A 22917-nucleotide genomic window follows, 5' to 3' on the forward strand; every position below is an offset into this window, starting at 1 on the left:
AAAGGTGATCAAAATTAGTACCAAATGGTGTGAACACTGTACAAACACAAAATCCCTTCAGCTATAAGCAAATACATCAGTAAGGCATAGCAGAGATTTAGCCAGAAGATCAGAGGGGTTGGAGGGAGGGTAACCTGGACTGCAGCAGGGTGAACACTCGAACATCTACATTTATGGTACGTACAAAACTGTACTATGTTCATCGTGTTACCCTGCTGCAGTCATCACACTTGGGTTGAGTCCCAAAGCTAAAGCAGGGTGGAGGAATCATAGAGGGTTAGTGGAGGCAATGAGGCCCTGCAGAACTGCAGTGGCGAAGCCCGCCCTGGACTTAGAATAAAGAGGTAAGTGATAGTGTTTGGTGAAGGTGTGTACTGAACTTCAAGTTGCAGCTTCTAAAACTTCCTTGGTAGGAACCCCTCTGAGAAAGGCTGTAGAGGTAGCTGTTGTCCTGGTAGAGTGGGATCTAATGGTAGGAGGAACTGGTTTCCCATGGTGGGTATAACAGAACCGTATGCAATGGCCTATCCATTTAGAAATGGTTTGTTTGGATACAGCCCTCCCTTGAGAAGCTGTAGCATGGGATACAAAGAGCTGGTCAGTTTTTCTGAAAGCCTTAGTTTTGTCCAAGTAGTAACAAAGCTGTCTGTGAATGTCCAAGGAATGCAAGAGTCTCTCACCTTTGTTCTGTGGATTGGGAAGGTGGTCTAATGTTTTTTGCCCCTCTGAGGAACTGCTTTAGAAGAGGATGTGAAAATAAAGGTGGATTTGTGTCGTAGTGAGCTGAAATAGCTGAAGCATGGATTTTAATTGAGGAGAAGGAAAGTCCTTTGTGCAACATCTCTGCTAAGTACTGCAGAATGTGAGGCATATGAGGCTAAGTTGCATCTTGTCCTTTAGCTTGGTTCCAGGCAGAAAACCTTTTCCATTTGTCCGAGTAAGCCTTCCTGGTGCTTGGCCTCCTGGCTTCCAGAATAACATCCAGAACTGCTTGTGAAAGAGAGGCTGGTTGGATGTTTAGAAGATTTGCCATGCAGACAGGTTTAAGGTTTTTAGCTGGCTGTTTAGAATCTGTTTGTTTTGCTGCATGAGCAAATGAGGTATTTGAGGCAATATCCATGGTGGGCTGTGAGCCATATTCTTCAATACCAGGTAACAGTGCTGGCGTGGCCAGTCTGGGGCTATGAGAATCAGTTGAGGTTTCGCCTTTTTGACCTTCAAAGAACCTTTGTGAGAAGAGGCAATGGAGGAAAGGCATATGCTGTCAGGTTTTTCCAACTGAAGGAGAGAGCGTCCACTTTCAAAACTTGATGGTGGAATGTCCTTGTACAAAATTTTGTCAGTTGGTAGTTTTGAGGACTGGCAAACAGGTCTATATTTGGTAGGCCCCATTTTTGAGTTATCATTGTAAATATTTGTGGGTCTAGTTTCCACTCGTGGGGATCCTTGATGTTTCTGCTTAGGTCGTCTGTCAATGTGTTTTTCTGTCCTGGCAGGAATTGAGCTTGTAACTGGACTTGGTAGGCCAGAGCTGTGTTCCATAAGATCATTGCTTGCCTGCACAGAGGGTAGGAATGTGTGCCCCCTTGTTTGTTTATGTACCACATTACTGTGGTGTTGTCCGTCTTTATTGCCAGTTGTCCTGGATGTAGTAGATCCTTGAAGGCTGTCAGAGCTTTCTGTACAGCTAGCATCTCTTTTTGATTTATGTGCAGCTTTCTTTGTTCTGCAGTCCATAGGCCTTGAATGCATTGCCCTGCCATGTGTGCCCCCCAGGCATAGTCTGAAGCATCTGTTGTGATAATTTGCCTGGTTGGGGACAAGGTGAAAGGCTGACCCTTGTTGAGGTGACATGCCTGTGCCCACCATAGAAATTCCTGTTGAAGGCAGGGAATGAGAGATATCACTGTGTCCAAGCTGTGGCTGTGTTGAGACCATACACTTTTTAGGTACCACTGTAATTTCCTCATATGCAGTTTTGCAAATGGTATTATCAGAATGCAAGATGCCATGAAGCCCAAAGCCTGCAGACTTTTTCTTGCAGTTAATTGGGTCTTTGTTGCCATTGTCTTGAAATATTGAGTCAGTTGTAGTTGCTTGTCTAGTGTAAGATAAGCCTTCTGGGCCATTGTGTCCAAGCTGGCACCCACAAATGTCATTTTTTGTGAGGGTACTAGTTTTGACTTCTTTTTGTTTACTGTGTACCCCAAACAATTTAGTAGATGCTTCACAAAAGCCAGATGATGTAAGAGAATGTCTTTTCTTTCTGCTTGGATGAGGCAGTTGTCCAGGTATGGATATATTTGAATTCCTCTTTGTCTGCTGTATGCAATTACTGGTGCCAGGCATCTTGTGAATACTCTGGGCGCAGTAGATAAGCCAAAGGGCAGTGCAGAGAATTGGTAGTGGGTTGAACCTGCAATGAAATGGAGGTATCTTCTGTAACTCTGTCTGATAGGGACATGCAGGTATGCCTCCTTGAGGTCCAACGTTACCAGCCATGCTTCCTTGCCCAACATGGGAAGTAGCTGCTGTAGAGTTAGCATCTTGAATTTTGGGACTTGTAAGTGTTTAGAATTGAAAGGTCCAGAATTGGTCTCCAAGCATTGTCCTTTCTGGGTACTAGAAAGAGCCCTGAGTAAAATCCTTGGCCTTGCTCTTGAGTCTGTACCCGTTGAATGGCTCTCATGGCCATGAGAGCTGTAATTTGTTTTTGAGCCTCTGCCCTTTGATTTAGTGGCAGGTTTGGCATTCCTCTTTTCATTGGCAAGGTGTGAAAGTGGAATCTGTATCCTCGTAAAATTATATCTAGGACCCATTTGTCCTCCTTTGTGATCATGTGCCAGTTGTCTGCAAAAACTGTTAGTTTTCCCCCCAAGGGGGCTGACAAAAGAGCTTTGTTTGGCCAGTTGAGGTGCAAGTCATTGGGTTTGCCTTCTGGTGGGTTGAGACCTGTCTTCTCATCCTTTCTGGTTTGGAGTGTCCCATTAGTGAGGTTTATACTGGGCTTGTGGTTGTCCTCTGCCCCTTGGGCGCCTGTATTTACCCCTCCTGAGGTCTGTCAGTGGCTAGAAAGGACCAATTTTTTGTTGGCCAGTTTCTGCTGAAGTGAGAGGGTTGTACTTGTAGGAAATCTTTGACTGTCTGCATTGATTTTGCCTTATCTTCCATTTTCTTTAAAACTTCTTCTGCTTTAACTCCAAAAAGAACATCCTGCTGTAAGGGTGCATCCAGTAGTTTTGCTTTAACATGATCAGGTAGCCTTTGTTCCTTTTCCCAGGCATGCCTACGTATAAATGATCCCGTGACAGCTGCTCTGCAGGAGGCCTCCAAAGAATCAAACCCACATTGTAAGGTATGTTTGCCCACCTGCTCGGTGGCGTGCAACAAATCCTGTACTTCTGTCAATTCAGATTGTTGAGGGAGGAAGGTTATCTTTTGTTTTAACTGAGATTAGAAACTGCTGATACTTGAGCATATGAAATTGACAATTTAGTGCTCTCATAGCTAATGTGGCTGAGGTGTAAACCTTTTTCCCCCACCTGTCTAGTGCTCTTGAGTCCTTATCAGAAGGCACTGGGTTTTTAGCCATGGAAGCCTTAGCCCCCTTGGGACCCTGGGAGATAGTCTATGGGTCAGCTACTGGGCTTTTGTAAAGAAATTTGTGGGAATCAGGTACTCTGTAGTATCTGTCAGGCTTAGCCGGAGCAGGAGGGAGAGAGTCTGGGTTGAAACTGGATTCTAAATAGACATCACCAACAATGTCCAAAACAGGTGGGATGGCTACAGGTCTGTGTTGGGGGAGCAAAAGAAACTCTCTGAGCCTTTTCTTGGAATCAGAGTAATCCTGACCTTCCCAGTGAAAATGTTCCCTCATAGTGTGTAAAGTTTCCCCAAAAGAGTAGTCTTCAGGAGGGGAAGCTGAGGGAATAGTGTCCTCAGCATCAGAATCTTCATAAGGAGAGTAGGAACAGTCTTGGTCTTCAGAGGAATCCGAAGAAATAGACAGTTGTACAGAAGAAGCAGAATCTTCCTCTTGTCTAGGCCTTGTCAGGAGGAGGCTGTGAACCCCTGATAAGAGAAATCAAATCTTCAGCCATTTTGAGCATCTGTTTCTTAGGCATAGGGCCTTGAACAGGAGACTGAAGTGTAGTCTTTTTAGCTTTAAAAGGAGTCTTAGACTTAGAAAACATTTTGACTGTGAGAGTCGTCGGTCTGAAAACGCCCTCAGAAACCGATGGCGTTTCAGAAGCACTGACGTCCTTAGAAGGTAAATCGTCAGAAGGGCCTGAAGTAAAAGGCTGCCTTGGCCTAGTACATTCCGTCAAAATATCCGTAGCGGTCTCGGGTTCCAGAACTGCGGTAGTCAGGGGCTGAGTCGGAGCCTCACTGATAACCGGAGAACCGGATCATCCGAGGCCTCGGAAGCGGGTGTAGGCCTTGGCTGACGGTCCTTGTCCCTGTGCTTTTTGTGCACGCCGGTAGCTCCGACGGCATGTTATAGTTAAATTTTCTACCAAAAAAGTGTCGTGCAAAATCAAATCGTCTTTTAATAGTACGCTTATTAAACCTAGCACAAAAACGACAAGAAGTGACGTTATGATCAGGGCCTAGGCAAGGTATGCAATAAGAAAGAAAATCCTTATGAGGTATTTGCTTCCCACAAGAAATACAACTGTTAACTTTTTCTAACATCGGACAGAGGCAAGAAAAGTTTCCCCAATGGGGTACTTAACTTTATAGAAGACTTCGGTCTGAAATTTGAATTCGACAATCTCAGGAGTCGGCCGACCGGCACTTGCGAACTGCTTCTGCTTCGGGCACCGCGCAGCAAGAAGGACTGAAGAAAATGGCGTTGGTTGCAGTATATGTACCCCTGGCGCTCTGACATCAGGGAGGAGGCGACAGCAATCGACGTCGAACCAAGACTTTAGAAATCCGGCCGACTGCGGGACCGCCTGACGACAGGATAACCAAAGTGTGATGACTGCAGCAGGGTAACATGATGAACATCTAGCCAGCTCAATACCAAATACTGGCTGCATGGTCAGCCCAGTGAGAAGATTGACAAATCTCACTATTCTCCTTCTAAACAGAAATCTAAAGACTACTTCTTTACGGATACTATTCTGAACACTGCACTGAGAAAAATACAGTATTTTCAGTAACACAGTTCAAAGCGCAAAATACATGTACAAAATATTTCTGAAAAAAAAGGCTAGCTTCAGTCCAAATGAATGGATACAGCCTAAAACAGTATTAGACAAGAAATAAATCGTAACATGATGAAAAATTCCGATCAGAAATGTTTTAACACACAAAACAGAGGCAACGTTATAATTTAAACTGAAAAATCATTTAAAATGCTGTAATCCTACTCAATCACATCAAATAATCATAACGCCAAAGAAAAAATGCAGTATTAGCATATTTTCCTGTCAAAACTTCCAAATGAAGCTTTTAATTAACAAGCCTTATTGTGCTAGTCAAAGTAAAAACAGAAGCGTATACAAAATGTCTAATTAGAGCTAGTAAAAACAGAAGCATATACAACATTTCTAATCAGGAAAAAGCAGTCAAAGTAGCAGAATTCACTATTCAAGGACTGATAAAAAAGGCAAAGGGAAGAAATAACACCAAACAGGAGTTTCTGATCTGAGCTCTGCAGCTGATGTCACTCAGTTTAAGAGAAGCAAAATCCCAATAGATTCTGTCTGTGAGTGTAGAGGGCTGTCTTGGTCCTGCCAGGTAATTGGTTCTTCACCTTCACACACAGGTAGTAGCAGCAGTTCTGAGCTTTGACAGACTGCCGGGGAGAGTATCCATTATTACAGTCTGTTTTACTAACTGTAATACCATGTTATAAATTAAAATCTGATGACTTGATAAACAAAACACATTTCAAAAGAAATAAAAGATTACATCAGACAGATGTAAAAAGGACAACTAGAAAAGAAAAGGAGGGGGGGTGAGGACAGAAGCAGAAAACTGTAAGCACTAAGTGCCCAGAATCTCCAAAAGTATTTCTTCACAAAAACAGCGATAGATCCATGGAAAAAACAACTACAGTGGGTGCTACAGAAGGAATCCACAAAGTCACTCAAGTATAAAGAATGAGTGGACAAAGAATGAGAATAAATGTAGGGATCTAAGAGAAGTAGAATCTTAAGACCAATTAAACAGCAGACCAGCCAGGCTAACCCCTTTCCTCTGCTAGCAAGAAAATTTAACTGTACAAATATATGAGCATGCCTGTTAATATTTTAAGTTGTTAGTGACGCTTTCTTCCTAGGCCTTCAGTTAAAATGGATGATCATTCATTGTGATAAGGAAGCACATGCACAAATTTATGAGCATGTCTGTTAATATTTTAAGTTGTTAGTGAAGCTTTCTTCCTAGGCCTTCAGTTAAAATGGATGAATATTCATTGTGATAAGGAAGCACATGCATACAGATTTGGGTACCTTGTGGGTATTTAAATGCAATTTCTATGCATTTTTCTAAGACATTAAAAAGGCATATTTGCCAGTTCATAGTAAAGTTGCATTTCAGTACAATCAGAGTTTTAAAGTACTACAAGAACGGCCTTACGTATTTCAAAGGTAAACAGTGGTGTAAGAAGTGAGTACCGGTGATGTGCAAACATTAGTGTTTTCCCTTTGCTTTTGCAGTGAGGCACATACCCCTGCACCCCTCTTGTGGGGGTGGGGTAACAGAAGTTACTTTACACAGAAACTAATCAACAATCAAATGTATGCCTGACGTCATTGGCAAATCTGCATGGCATGCCAATCATTCATCATTAGCATCCGACACCACAGACATTATGCTTGTCAATCACTCCGACCATGCCCACTCCTGCGTGAAACGGACGGTGAGCCAGTATGGGCTCATATTATATGATCGATTGCTAGAAATAGCGACTGATCCATTATCGAACCCAAATGCACAAAACCACAAAATTTCGAAGGAACGGATCAGCAAATTTTTTCTCAGGGAAAAAAAATTTGCTGATCAAAAAAAAAATGTACAGACAACATAAAGTGGAGGGTGCACCCCCCACCTTAAATATACCAACTCCAAGATCGCAGCACCGTGAAGAAAACAGCTAAGTCCGGAGAACGGACCAGTGAATATTTTCCCTGGGAAAAAATTCGATGAGCCATTCCATAGATATTCTGTGGTTTCATGCATTTGGGTTTGACAAATGAGCGTTTACTATTTCTAGCATTTGCTCATGTAACAGGAACCCATCCAGTACACTACAACACCGCCAGATGGGCTCCATCCAACTGGAATTTTTAGGTTAAGAAAAGCAACAAACAGAATAACAAAATCACAGAAGGGTACAGGGTTTTAAAGTTTTCCTGTACATATTCTGTAATGGCCCTGTGCCCCTTACAAGTTTTTGATTTTGTTTTTCCTTTGGAGCTTGTAACTGACAGTCAAGATCCTAAGACAAAGAACATTTGCAAATCCTCAAAAGAAGAAATAATTGGAAGAAATGCCTGTGGATTAGAACATGTTACGCTTCAGCAACAAAAGTACAGCTTTTCTTGGGGAGGATAATTCTCCACTATCCTACTTGCATCTTTCCAAAAGTGGCATTGTCTGGGAAATAAACTTTAGAGACAAAGACAGACAGAGACTCCTCATCTTCGGAGACCTATGGGACTCTTCATCTTCCTTACAGCTAACAGGATAAGAGAGAGAAAAAGGAAGCTTTTTATTTTTTTACAGAACTACCTACCCTTGATGCTGAAGACCTAGAATATGCTTCCACAGCTTAAGAAGCCTTTTAAAATGAAGCAAACATTTATGCAACTTTTGAGTAATAATCTGTAACCACAGAAACAGCAGCAGACATCAAATGGATCAATATTTTCAGCAGATGCCTTAACTTTGAGCATCCAGTTTCTCTACGTTAAAGTCAGTTAGAAAATGGGCAGCTAATGATGTCTACTGTTCAGATGCCACATCCCTCCATGACAGCTAGAAAATCACCCATGGCAAAAGCAGCAAAAACACTAGTATTCTCCCGTAGCCAAAGATGTCAATTACAGGTCCTGTGCTAGATGTCTGGTGACTAATATCTGGTGTGGGAGACAACTTCCTATCAACTTGTAGGCTCCCAGCATTAGGCATCATTTTAGCAACAATGGCAATTTATACAGCAGATCCCTATGATTCTTTCTGTTCCATAACCCTTTGCTGAGGAAGTAAGTTGGTGAAGAAATAGCAAAATGACAGCACGCTTCAGACTGGAAAGGTTCAATAAACTGTAACAGTATTCACTGAAAAAGCAATCTCATTCATTGCAGATACTCTGGGCATCACAGCCATTGGCATTTGTTCCTGTGAAGTACTTCATGCTGATTTCACAGATGTTAGCCTTTTAATTTTATGAGTTGATGAAATGCAATACATTAATCTGAATCCAAGATGATCAACAAACCGCTATACTGAAATTTAATAAAAGTTAAATTAGCATCCCTAACTGAAGTGGAGGGGAAAGCCTTCCAAAATATCCCATGTAAGCAGCTATGCTTCTTCTCCTCCTTAATTAACACAGCCTCTTCTCAGGATGCACAGCCTCAGAAGAAGTTTGCAAATATTAAGGTAATTGTCAATCAACTGGGACCCAGATCATGCATTTACCTAATGGATGCCTCAGTATGCTGCTGCTTTTCTTCAGAAGTTTTTTTCTTTGAATAAACTTCAGCACTACCTACATAAATCTAGCTAAATAAAGGAGAAACTGAAGATGAAAAAGCCGAGTTACAAACAACTCATTTACACTTTAAAAAGGCCTATAAATTCCTATTTCTATAGGCTGTTTTGTTAAATTTAGCTCAGTGATCACAGTCATTAAACTGTGACTCTTGTAAACAAAAACTAATCTCCAAAGTATAATCTTTTCATGGAACCTTATGCCCACAACACAATTGTTTGTAATGTTCTCTTGGGAAAGCATGTTCATACAAAATAAAACGTAAAATGTAAATCTAAAACTCTTAACCATATCACAAATGCTGCCCCTTCTCCCAACTCTAACCCTATACCTTACTTTCATTAAAACCCTCCCGTAACACTGCCACTACACAAAACAGACTTCAGACACACGAACATTTAGAAACACACACAAACAACACTATGGTGGAGCAGGGGGCTGGTGAAACTCCTCTAGCCACTTTAGCAATGCGTGCTAACCCTAACCCTGCCCATCCAGCTTAAGTGGTACTGCATAAAATCTGAAAGCCAAGAATGAATGAATTATAAATCCTTCAGAGAGACAAAACAGTCAGTTTATTCAAGTATCAAAACCTTACAGTAGGGGATCAAAGCTGAAATGCATTGAAATGAGTATTAGTGACCGTACATCTAATTAACACAAGTTACTTTACATGTTTCTTCATCTTGATTTTAGATACCTCAGTTTGGGCATCTTATTTCACGTATAGACTGAACATTAAGTCAGTCTGTTCAAGTATACATCTCAGCTTCTATGCTGGACAAAGCCAAATATAATGGAAAGGCAAAGTCCCAAAACCAGGGACAATTTTGAATTACTCTGATTCACATAAAAAGTTAATATAACAGGTTTTACATCAACTTACATTTTCATAAAAATTTGTAGTATGAAACTCTAATGTCTGGCAATACTAACTGACTGAAATCCTCAGTGATTTACCAAAAAAAAATAATAATAATTATTTGGGAGAAGACAAAAGATACGAGGCAAGGCTTGGGAAGTCCTCCAAAATGAGGGACAGTTGATATCTTCCAGAAAACACAGACTTCATTGCTACTGAAAATCTAACTCACTGAAGAGCACTTGCCTACAGTTTATCACTATCAATTTCACATACCTGTTTAAATGTTAAGAGGAAATCAAAGAAATTTTTGTTCAGATTCTCTTTCAGTTGAGGGGCTACATCCATTCCAACCTAAACATGAAAATATAATGGTATGAATGTATAGCTATCCACAAATGTGTGTTGCAAAATAAAATGAAAGCACAGAATATCAAGTTAACTTTTACATCTAAACATTTATTGTCATAAAAACACTACCAAAGTCTGTAGGATCGTATGCTCCCATAAAAATACACACAGGTTATTGGCAAAGTGGTTTCACATTAGCAATCACTAAGAAACAATATTTTAATATTGCAAACCTTACACTACTGCTATAGATGAGGAACTAGCCCATTTTACTTACCTGATCATAGAAAATTTTCTTCAAATATTCCAAAGAAGCACACATGCAACTTTAGTAAATATATTTTTATTACAAATTAAGTGCTTTGCAGAATTACAGGTTACTCAAAATAAGTATTTTTTTTTGGGGGGGGGGCAGGTTTACAAGGCACCCACAAAATGCACCGGAATTCACAGAAGCTAAGCAAATCAGATCAATATACTAAGTTTATCTCTATCATTAATGGCTAATGAACAATCTCATCTAAAATTACTTTCATTTTTTCCTTAAATGTGCTCTTTGATAATCATGAATACATTTGTTTGTAAAGCTGACTGACAACTACAAGAGTAGTTTGTAAGGTGCTTTACTAAAGTACCAAATACATGTTTTTAGGATGACAAAAGGGTATTTCCAAAAAGAACAGCCAGAGATTAACGCTTTGTATAAAATAAGGAAATTCCCATTCTTTGAAGCTATGGTAGTCTACCCATATAGCTTAGGCTACGGCAGCAATGATCAATATGATGAGTATAGTACACATGTGCAAGCAAACTTGTCAGGACTTTAAAAAAAAAAAATCACCAAAAGATAAATTGCAGCTTTCTGTTGAAAAAATAAATAAACTAGGAAAATACACCATAAGGAGTATATGCAAAACAAGCCAAAAAAATGTTTAATATTGAGTGCTTTCATCTGTAAAACAGACAACTTCAGAATAATGAAGTGACATCAAATCCAAATTCAAATAACCTCAGTACACCAGTCAGAAAAGTACAGTTGTGTACACTTACCATAACTGCAGATGTTTGAGTGTATTCACTGTTGCAGTCATTACATTTGGGTAATCTGCTGTCAGGTTGCCCTCAGTCAGCCTGAATTTCAAAGTCTTGGGTCCTGCATCGGTTGCTATCTCCTCTTCCATGACATCAGGTCGTCAGGGGTATAAAACATGCAGCCAACGTCATTTTCTTTAGTTTTTCTTGCCCCAGATGTCAGGTGCCCCCAAAAAGGTAGCAAAAAATATATATATATATATATATATATATATATATATATATATATATATATATATATACATACATACATACATGCATCAATATAAACTTTACCTTCATCTACAAGCAAATACATCACATAAGTTGTAGAAAATAGAGAAGGAAAGATAAACTCCAGAATGAAAGGGGATGGTGGGAGGGTAACCTGGACTGCAACAGTGAATACACTTGAACATCCACATTTATAGTAAGTGTACACAACTGTACTATGTTCTTCGTGTTTCACTGTTGCAGTCATTACATTTGGGTAGAATCCCAAAGCTATGGTTGGGAGGCTGGAACTAAACAGCATTAGGTGCAGCTATAAGGCCCTGCAGAACTGCAGTGGCAAAGCCTGCCCTGGACTTAGAGTAGAGAGGCAAATGATAATGCTTTGTAAAGGTGTGAACAGAACTCCAAGTAGCAGCCTCTAGAATGTCTTTGGTTGGTACTCCTCTGAGAAAGGCTGCTGAAGTAGCTGCAGCTCTGGTGGAATGAGACCTAATGCCCTTGGGCACAGGTTTACCATGGTGTAAGTAGCAGAAACGGATGTAGTGGCTTATCCACTTTGAAACTGTCTGCGTTGAAATAGCGTTGCCTTCTGATCCTGCAGCATATGTCACTAGTAATTGCTCAGTTTTTCTTAGAGCTTTAGTCCTGCTCAAGTAGAATCTTAGCTGTCTGTGTACGTCCAAGGAATGCAGAATTCTCCCCCCCGCTTGTTCTGCGGATTTGGATAAAAGGTTGGCAGATGAATTGTTTGGTTAAGAGCCACACTAGAAAACACCTTAGGCATAAATGTAGGATTTGTCCTCAGAGACACCCTGTCTGGGTAAAATATGATAAAAGGCTCTACAGCCATGAGGGCCTGTAGCTCTGAAACTCTTCTTGCTGAAGTAATTGCCAGTAGCAGAGCTGTTTTCCGTGATAAGAACTTTATATCAGCAGTAGCAGCTGGTTCAAATGGAGGCAGGGTGAGCTTTTCCAATACATAATTGAGGTCCCATGCAGGTAATGGTGATCTTCTAGGAGGCCTTAAATTTTTGGCTCCTCTAAGATACTGCTTTAGCAAAGGATGAGAAAAGATTGGTGGCTCTGTATTGTAATGAGCTGAAATGGCAGAGGCATGGATTTTAACTGATGAGAAAGATAGGCCTTTGTCAAGCATCTCAGTTAAGTATTGTAATATCCGAGGAATATTTGGTTCTGTTGTATCAGTTCCTTGTGCTTGATTCCAAGCACAGAACCTCTTCCATTTATCAGCATAAGATTTTCTAGTACTAGGACTTCTGGCTTCCAAAATGACATCCATCACAGCTTTACTGAGAGGAGCTGTTTGTATAACTACATGATCAGCCATGCCGCCAGTTCAGTGTCTGGAGTTGATTGTGCAGGATCTGATTGTTTTGCTGGGACAGTAGTTGAGGTATTTGAGGTAAGGTCCAAGCTGGGTATTGAGACAAGTTCCTTAGGACTGGGTACCAGTATTGATGGGGCCAGTCCGGGGAAATTAGTATCATCTTTGGTTTCTCTTGTCTGACTTTTACGAGGACCTTGGGAAGAAAAGGCAGATGAGGAAAGGCGTAAACTGATAGGTTTTTCCAACTGAAGGATAGGGCGTCCACTCTCCATGCTTGTCTGTGATAAGTCCTTGTGCAGAATCTTTGCAAATGATAATTTTGAGGAGAGGCAAATATATCTATGTCTGGGCTCCCCCATTTCTCTGTTATCATGCTGAAGACTTGTGGATTTAGTTTCCACTCGTGAGGGTCCATAAGGTTTCTGCTTAAATCGTCTGCCAGAGTATTTTGCTTTCCTAGCAGGAATTGAGCTTGAAAATGTATTTGGTAGGTCAAAGCTGTGTCCCACAGTGCCATGGCCAATCTGCAAAGGGGGTAGGAGTGTGTGTCCCCCTTGCTTGTTTATATACCACATGACTGTGGTGTTGACCGTCTTTATCAGTGTTGTCCTGGATGAAGTAAGTCCTTGAAGGCTGTTAGGGCATTTTGAACAGCTAGCATCTCTTACTGGTTGATATGTAAATGCATTTGTTTTGGGTTCCATATGCCCTGAATGCATTTTCCTGCCATGTGGGCCTCCCAGGCATAATCTGATGCGTCTGTTGTTAAGGTTTGGCTGGCAGGGGGTAGAGTGAAGGCCCATCCCATGTTTTGGTGACATGCCTTTGCCCACCATAGAAATTCCTGTTGTAGGCAGGGTATGAGAGGAATCATTGTTTCTAGACTGTGAGAATGTTGACTCCATAAACTTTTTAGGTACCACTGAAGTTTCCTCATATGCAGTCTTGCATATGGAATAAGCAGGATGCAGGATGCCATGAAGCCCAAAGCCTGCAGAATTTGTCTTGCAGATAACTGGGTTGCAGTTGCCATCAGTTTGAAGTAAGCAGTCAGTTGCCTTTGCTTGTCTGGCATGAGGTAAGCAATCTGGGCAGTTGTATTCAAGCTTGCACCCAGGAATGTTATCTTTTGAGAGGGTACCAGTTGTGATTTATTTTTGTTTACTGTGTACCCTAGGCATGTTAGAAGCCTTTTCACAAACTCCAGGTGTTGAAGAAGAATGTCCTTGCTCTCTGCTTGAATGAGACAGTCATCCATGTAAGGGTATATTTGTATACTTTCTTGTCTGCAAAATGCAATTACTGGTGCCAGGCACTTTGCGAAGACCCTGGGTGCAGTAGATAAGCCAAAGGGCAGTGCAGAGAATTGGTAATGCATTAAGCCAGCCTTGAATCTGAGGTATCTTCTACATGATTGTCTTACTGGGACATGCAGGTATGCCTCGTTTAGGTCTAATGTCACCAGCCAAGCATTCTTGCCCAGCATGGGCAGAAGCTGCTGCAAAGTCAGCATTTTGAATTTTGGAATGTCCAGGTATGTGTTCAAAATTGATAAATCCAGTATTGGCCGCCAGGCCTTGTCCTTTCTGGGTACCAAGAACAGTCTTGATTAAAAACCTTGTCCTTTTTCCTGTTCTGGTACTGGTTGAATGGCCCCCATATCCATGAGGAACGTAACCTGTTTCTGTGTCTCTGCCCATTGATTTCTGGGCAGATCTGGCCAACTGTTTGCCATTGGCAGTGTGTGGAAATGGAATCTGTATCCCTGTGATACTATGTTTAGTACCCACTTGTCCTGGGTTATTAACTGCCAATTATAAGCAAAAAGTGCTACTTTTCCCCCTAAGGGTGCTGCCAAAAGATAAGTGCTTGGTGTAGGCAGAAGGAAGTCACTGGGACTGTTTTCTGTAGGTTTGCGCTTTATCTCCTTCTGATTTGGAGGTAGATGTGCCCCATTGCTTTGACTTGTATGAATCTTGCGCCTGGTATCTGGAACCCTTTGGGCGTCTGGATTTGCCCCTTTGAGCTCTGTCTGACACAGGAAAGGACCAATTTTTTGTAGGCCAGTGTCTACTGAATCTTGGTGGCTTTACTTGTAAGAAGTCTTCAACAGTTTGCATAGACTTAGCTTTGTCTTCCATTTTCTTAAAAAATCTCTTCTGCCTTAATACCAAACAGAGTATCATGCAGTAAAGGTGCATCTAGCAATTTAGCTTTAACATGATCAGGCAAATTTTGTTCCTTTAGCCAGCCATGCCTCCTAATCACAGATCCAGTAACTGCGGCCCTGCGGGAGGCATCTAAGGAGTCAAAACCACATTGCAAAGTATGCTTTCCAACCTGTTCAGCTGCATGCAATAATTCCTGCAATTCTTTATTTTCTGCACATTCAGAAATCAACATCATATTCTGTTTCAACAATCCCATAACATGTTGTTGATATTTAAGCATATGAAATTGACAGTTTAAGGCTCTGACTGCCAAGGTTGCAGATGTATAAACCTTTTTTCCCCATCTGTCCAGTGCCCTTGAATCTCTGTCAGAGGGAGTAGGATTTTTTGCTGTTGAGGCCTTAACACCCTTTCGACCCTGTGAAATAGTTTCAGGATCAGCGGCAGGGTTTCTAAATTAAAATTTATGTGAGTCAGGGACCCTGTAATATCTGTCAGGCTTACTGGGAGCTGGAGGTAAGGATTCAGGGGTCAAGCTGGACTCTGAAAACACATCATCCACAATGTCTAAAACAGGGGGAATGGTCAAAGGCCTGTGCTGAGGGAGAAGAAGGAAATCCCTGAGCCTCTTTTTTGATTCTGAGAAGTCTTGACTCTCCCAGTGAAAATGCTCCCTCAAAGTATACAAGGTTTCCCCAAATTAATAATCCTGAGGAGGAGAAGCAGATGGTATAGACTCCTCTGCATCAGAATCCTCATAGAGAGGTATAGATAATTCCTGATCAGAAGAAATAGAAACCGGATCTGAAGAGTCATAATCAGTGTCTTGCTTAGGCCTCTTTTTTGGAGTGGGATGGGTACCCCTGATCAAGGTAATAAGGTCTTCAGCCATTTTGATCATCTGTTTTTTAGGCATAGAGGCCTGTGCACGTGGCTCATGCATCAGTTTTTTAGTTTTAGAAGTTGCTTTTGTCTTTGGTTTTGCAGCTGTCGTCGGTTTGATATACAAATGTTGAGGTCTGAATACACCCTCAGAAGCCGGTGCCTGCTCAGCGGCTCCGGACCCACCAGAGGGAGATACATCCATCGGTCCAATACCTTGAGTATCTTGCGGCATGCCGGACTCCACATGGGTGTCGGTAGAGGTCTGCGACTCGAAGGTAGCGGGTATCAGGGGATGCGAAAGCACCTCACTGAGTACCGGCGAACCAGCGACTGGCTTAGGAGAAGCTTCGTCGTCGGTTTTGGATCTTGACTGCCTTTCTCTGTCCTTTTCTTTGCGTTTTTTATGTATTCCGGTAGTCGGATTGCTATCCGACAACATTTCTGGGTAGTTAAATCTGTTTCCAAAATACTTTGAGGCAAAAATATACTGACACTTAATAGTGCGTTGGTTAAATCTAGCACAAAACCGACAGCCAGGCACGTTGTGATCAGGGCCTAGGCAAGGAATACAGTATAAATGGAAATCCTTATGAGGTATTTGCTTCCCACAAGTAATACAATTATTCATTTTTTCTGACATTGGTATGGAGCAAGAAAACAGTTTCCCCAATGGGGTACTTAGCTTTAGTGAAGACTTCGGTTCTGAAACTCAAACTCGAATATTTCAGTAGTCGGCCGACCGGCACTTGCGAAATACTTCTGCTTCGGGCACCGTGCAGCAAGAAAGACTAAAGAAAATGGCGTCAGCTGTATGTTTTATACCCCTGACGACATGGAAGAGGAGACAGCAACCGACGCAGGAGCCAAGACTTTGGAATTCAGGCCGACTGAGGGCAACCTGCCAGCAGATTACCCAAATGTAATGACTGCAACAGTGAAACACGAAGAACATCTATGTTGATGTCATATGATGTTCAAGTACTACAAACTTACTTAAAATAAAATTACATAGTAAATTAAATGAAGCATATATGTATATATATATATATATATATATATATATATATATATATATACACATTTACAAAAAAATGCACTGACATGCATGTCTTAGCAAAAATTTAATTAATTTGTACTGTAGTTGCTTCACAGTACAACTTGTGGCTGACCAAGTCCGCAGATGACTGTAAACTGGGCGCCATAACTGACTCTCCAGCCGACACAAGCATCCTCCAAAAGGGCCTCATAGAAACAGACAACTGGTGCCAGAGCCATGGCCTCAAGCTAAATGCCAAAAAGTGTATAGTCATCCCCTTTGGCAAAAACAAAGTGCCCACAAATTACCACATAGGTGGTAATCCATTAAGTACAGAAGAAGTAATTAGGGACCTGGGGACCCAATTTGATAGCAATCTCTCATTTGACAACCACGTGGCCAAAGTGGTTAGAAAAACATTTTATATAGCCCACCTAATCATGAAGGGATTCACATCTAGATCAGGGGAGGTCATCGTGCCTCTTTACTCATCCCTCATCAGGCCCATAATTGAGTACAATGCCCCTTTTGGGATGTACCTTATTAGACACCTGCAGCAACTGGAAAGACCCCAAAAGTACCTCACCAAGAGGATCAAAGGGCTCAAACAGATGCCATATGCTGCCCGGTTAAAAAAACTCCAGCTCTACTCAGTGGCATACCGCCTGTTCAGAGGCGATCTGTGCCTGATATATAAAGCCATGTCCAACCCGGAATTAATGGACATGCTGCACCTCAGAAAATCCAAATCCCATCGAGCTAAGCGCTCGAGAGACTTGAACCTCAGCACTGAAATAAATAGGACATGCTGGAGGGACAGATTCATAACCCAGAGGCTCCCATCACTCTGGAATAAAATCCCAGTCCAGGTTAGGCAGAGTCCTTCATTGACTCTCTTCAAGAGGAATCTTGATGAGTGGATGGGAGATTGTAGGTTTACCCCGGGTATCACTTCTGTGTCACTGTTAGAAAGAGGCACAGTATACTAACCTCGAAAAAGGGCATAGCAAAATAAATTTAAAATGGGTGGCGAAAGCCAAACACATTCTGGCTAGGCTTATAAATGCCCTAGGGCAGATAGCCTAGTATGAACCTATGAACCTATATAATCATTCAAACCAGGAGTGCGATCCACCTCCGGTATAATTTGCCAATATAGTTCTCTGTAGAATAACAGATTGTACCAGTCACCTTCTCTTTCATTCTTTAAAAATTTTTACTTGAATTTTTGTTTCGCCAAAGTGTTTGTTTATTTATTTATTTTTACACCAAAGTGTTTATTTTTTTATTTATTTTACATTTGTTTACCGGGAAAGTCCAAGTGGGCAGAATCCATTTTAACTGGAGACTCGGGGAGAAAAACTCCAACATAGTAACAATACATAAAAATACAGACATAGTGAGATTTTTTTTTATACAATGATGAAAACATGACAGGAATATTGTAATTTACAGAAATTATATAATAGCTAGTATGTGCATAAAATTATCTGAGTTTTATATATGGTGTTGCAACAATACAGTTGTTCAAAATTTAGTGAAAGACTAGTCCAGTGGTACTTATTGTTACACATGGCTTACATGTGGCAGAACAAAAGTTAAAATATTAACTGTAACATTATATTTACAATTGGAAATAAACTAGAAAAGGTAGAAATTACACTGTAATCACTTCCTGTTCAATTATATCAAAGAAAAGGAGGGTAAAGGTAAAAGTGAGGAAGAAAGGCAGCATGGGAAACAACTGAGGGAAGACAGGAACTTTAGAAAGGGAGAGTTAGTGAATAAAATATTTCTGTTTAGATAAGTGAGATAATAGGTATATTCATGTAGTTTTAAGTGTAAGGGAGAAATAGGTTATAGTTATTCGAAGGGTAGGAAGAAGAATGTGTGTGAGACACTAACATGTTTGTATGATAGTACGGGGGAAATAGATTATAGCTGTTGAAAATTAGCCTGGACTGTTTTGTGGATCCTTATTCTTAATTAAATATTTATGTTGACATATCTTAAGCTTTTAACTTATTTTTTTGCTTTTCCTATATAAAACCTGGAACAAATTTGCCTACATGTATATGTTTACAAATTTTACAAATCCACAACAAAACATACCTATAGATTTATTGTTTTTTTTTTTTTTCTAACCTTAATATTTTATTCCAACATTTGTCTTTCCCTTCTTAAAATAGAACTTGGTTTGTGGAGCCAAATTTGTTTTTAATATCATCAAAGCAGTCAAAGATGTGCCACAATACAATGAATCTGATTGCTATCTACTGTAAATGGAACACACACAGCTCTGTGAAACTCATAGCTATCATTATTAGAAACTGATGGCATGATGCCTATGAGTACAATTGGAGAAAATGAGGTATATCTACCTGTCAAAACATCCAGTGCCACATCCTTAACCAACTGGAGGGATACTGTTTATCCCAAAAAACTTGTAAGGAGTCCATTTCCTGTATACAAATACAGTTGTCTGACACTAACTTGAACAGTCTAACATATTGCCCCATGCTTCATCCAGTGTGGATGTTTGCAAGAAAATGAACAAAGGCATTACTAGAGATGGGATTTTGTATATAATTTAAATTCAAAAGAATCTGCAACTGGATTTTTGTATATAGTAGCATCAAAAAAAATTAATAGAGCTAAGGGAATATTGCCCACACACAAAATAGGAGCATGCAAGGACGTTTGTTATATTTCTCCTTGTTACATCTTCGTTATTGCAAATCAAGTTCCAGTCACCACCCATAAACATTATTCCGTAATGAAAGTTGTTCCTAACTTTTTAAGCTCAATAATAGCAGTTTTTGGGGAAATATAAATACGTGCCAGAGTAATTCTCCTTCCTTGTCACTACCCTTTTACCTTACTACTACAAATCCACCATTGTTGTCTTTTGAACTTCTTCTTTCTCTATTAGAGAGACTCTAGCAATAAGTATCACTCCCTTTTGCCTTGTTCTTGAATGTCTGTCATATATTTCAGTAAACATTATTTTTAGCTTGAACTTCTTGCCATTATCCCTTTATATGTTAAGTCTGTCAGAAAAAAATGTTCAAAATTCTCAGTATTAGTTGCTTGCACATGGAGACTGCTGGCCTCTATGTCACAACAGTCAGCAATGAGAAAAAGCAGCTAACACCTTTGCAGATGCATGAAAGGGTATTTGTAAGATGTCCTCCTATTCTCATGTTGCAGTACTCTAATACAAGAGATCCTCCGCCTAAGGCGACCCGAACATCTGGCCCATATACAAAAGCTTAGCCTGGCTGCTGTATGGCACATGGGACGTCACACATACGTGCCATAAATGTGACATCTGTACACACAGACCTCAGAACTTCTCTGCCACCAGTCGAACGTCAACTTGCTCGTTCTGCTCCACGCCAAGTGACTCCTGAAAGATAAGTCCCCCATTGGGGAATTTTTTTCTTTTCTCTTCTAACTTTGGTTGCTGTTTATTTTTTCCGTAGCTGATTCCGTCCATGTCATCTAAGAACGGGAAATGTAAGTGCGGACACCAAATCCTGTAAAAAAAAGACAGCCACAACATTGCTTATTTTGTTTAGGGCCTTCCCATGACTATAAAGTGTGCTCCATTTGCCATTGTTTGTTCCTTAAACCCTGCAAAGCCATCTCTCAGCCCTAAATCTTCTTGTTGAAAACCAATAACTTAAACGCCTTGCCTTGGGTATGGCAGGGATGCTTGCTATCTCGGGCTGAACTGCTGAGAAAGAAGACCAAAGTAGGCTAGAAAAGGCAACTGCACCTCCGGGTACAGACGTCCTGCCAGCTGTTGGTTTAGGGGATGAGATATGTCCAATGGTTTTGGTGACTTCGGTGGGTATCGCTTCAGATGCCACCCTAGTTTCTCCAGGCTGCACGTGCACGGAGGTACCAGCGGCATCGGTTTCCGATGTTGGGGGGAACCAGGTTTGCCTGAGGAATGCACTTCAAAAGTCCTATGCTGACCTCGGATACTAGGCCTTCGCCGCCTACTCAGCCTGGACCTAAGACTCCTTCTCTGAGAAAGAAACAGAAGTCTAAACATCTGTCTGCTCCATCAAAAGGTTTGCCTGATTGGCAGGCATTTTCACAATCTCTCTTTCAGGCTTTCATGGCCCTTAGCCTACTTCCTCACAGACTCCTGCTGCTCTTCCAATCTTGAGTCCCAGGCCTCCTTCTTTGGGTCCCTTGCCACATCTACAGACTCCAGAAGAGGATTCTTCTTCCTCTTCAGATGAGTTCCTCTTGTATGCCTCACAGCTGGCTTCTCCCTTGGGATACTGTTCTCCAGAAGAGGATTCTTTAGAAGGCAAGTCCCCACCTGAAGACATCACCTTTGGGAAACCATTTCAGAAATGAGGGAATACTTCAAATGGGATTCCACACAAATGACAGAGTTACAAAAGAGATATTATGAGTTTCTGCAGATGGAATCCCCCTCCCCTTCAGCCATCCCTCCTGTGGTCCCAGCCTATCTGGATGCCTTTGCCTTAGCCTCCAAAGCACCAGATTCTCAGCCACCAGCCCCTACAAGACCAGACCAGGCTCTATAAAGTTCCTGATGGCTACAAATTTCTTATCAAGCCTCCTATGGCAGACCCTGCTGTGATTGCTGTGTCAGTTGGCAAACAATCCAGGCAGCTTCCCTCATCCTCCTTACTTTCATCAGATAAAGATAGTAAAATGATGGACAGATTAGGAAAGAAAATTTACACTTCTTCAACCCTGGCCTTTAGAGCCATCAATTACCAAATGCATATGGTTAAATATGCTTTAGACCTAGTCTCACAGGCCAGGAATCTACTGTCCTCCATTCCAGATTCACACACCAGGCCACAAGTTGCCTCTACCCTTTCTTTAGCTGCACAAGTCACTAGACACTCCATAAAATGCAGCTATGATGCTGTAGAAACATCAGCTAGGTCAGCTGTGTCAGCATCAGTCCTCTGTAGGTACTCCTGGCTCAGACTACAGCCATTGCCAGAAAACTTCAAAAACAAGATTATGGATGCCTCTCTTAACAATAGTTTTCTCTTTGGAAAACAGTCATCAGAATTGTTTAAAAACCTGCAGGAAAAGAACAAGGAGCTGCAGGATCTCGATTACCTTTTTGTCTCACCAGTACCTGAAGCTTCCGCACCACCTACTCCCAAATCCAGAAAAGGTGTCAGAAAATCTTCCTCAGCCAGACCTAGCACCTTTCAAACCAGTCAAACACAGCCCTTTCCTGACAGACCTAACACTGCGTGACTGTCAGAACCCTCCATATCTTCCCCTTTCTGCCTCATCTCTCACTGTCTTTCCCTGTGGCAACTGATCACCTCAGACAACTGGGTCTTGTCAGTTGTGGAAAAAGAAAATTTCATGATCAGGCGGGAAAAACCTCTCCCAAAAGGTATCCCTCCAAAGAACCAAACTCATCTCATCCCACAAATCATTCAAGATCTGGTTCAACAGGGCACAATACAAAGAGTCCCTCCGGGACAAGAAGGCCAAGGCTTCTATTCCAGACTCTTCCTAGTCCCAAGAAAAGATGGCCCATGGGGACCCATCCTGGACCTATCATTTCTAAATCCTTTTCTGCATGTACCCATCTTCCACAAACTGTCCTAGACCTGAAGAAGGAATTTAAGTTTATAGGGCTTTGTAGAGTTATGAACAGAGGACCAAGTTGCCGATTTTAGAATCCACTCCTTTCCAAAAAGCCAGATAAAACCAAGGTCCTGGCAGAATGTGCCCTGACCCAGTCTGAATTTTTTTTTTTTTTTTTTTTTTTGGTCTAGGGAACAGCAAAACATAATAGCATAAGAAAAACGATTAGAGTAGTCAGAAATGAGCAACCAATCAGAATTTCTGAAAGATTTTGTTTGTCAAGATAGTACCCAAGTTGTTTGTTAATATCCAAGGCATGAATAATCCTATTGCCCTCATTTTTAGGTTCTGGAAAGAAAACAAGGAGGTGGATAGTTTGGCTTAAAGTAAACTCACATTCCACTTTAGGAAAAAGGGATTAGTTCTTAAAGAAATCCTATTCTTGTAGAAAATGAGAAGATTAACCAAATATAAGAGCTTGAAACTCAGACACTGTTCTTGTAAAGGGTAGAGTAATATTTAAATATTGACTGTTTTCCACGTCAATAATCTTAACACCCTGATGAGCTGGGTTCATTACTTTTTCTAACAAAAAAATTAAGATTTTAGGGAGATGTC

General features: G+C 41.1%; 1 protein-coding gene across 1 annotated transcript in view; it reads right to left on the minus strand.

The window, feature by feature from the left end:
• VPS35L (VPS35 endosomal protein sorting factor like) overlaps positions 1-22917 on the minus strand; it is a gene marked incomplete in the record, with an annotated part of 3288436 nt that overhangs the window by 2341623 nt on the left and 923896 nt on the right. The window contains 1 exon segment of the mRNA XM_044089753.1: positions 9870-9947. Within this exon segment, the coding sequence (XP_043945688.1) occupies positions 9870-9947 (78 nt within the window).

This window comes from Protopterus annectens, chromosome 12.part0 (genome assembly GCF_019279795.1).
Source record: "Protopterus annectens isolate FY-2018-M chromosome 12.part0, PAN1.0, whole genome shotgun sequence".
Classification (NCBI taxonomy): domain Eukaryota; kingdom Metazoa; phylum Chordata; order Ceratodontiformes; family Protopteridae; genus Protopterus; species Protopterus annectens.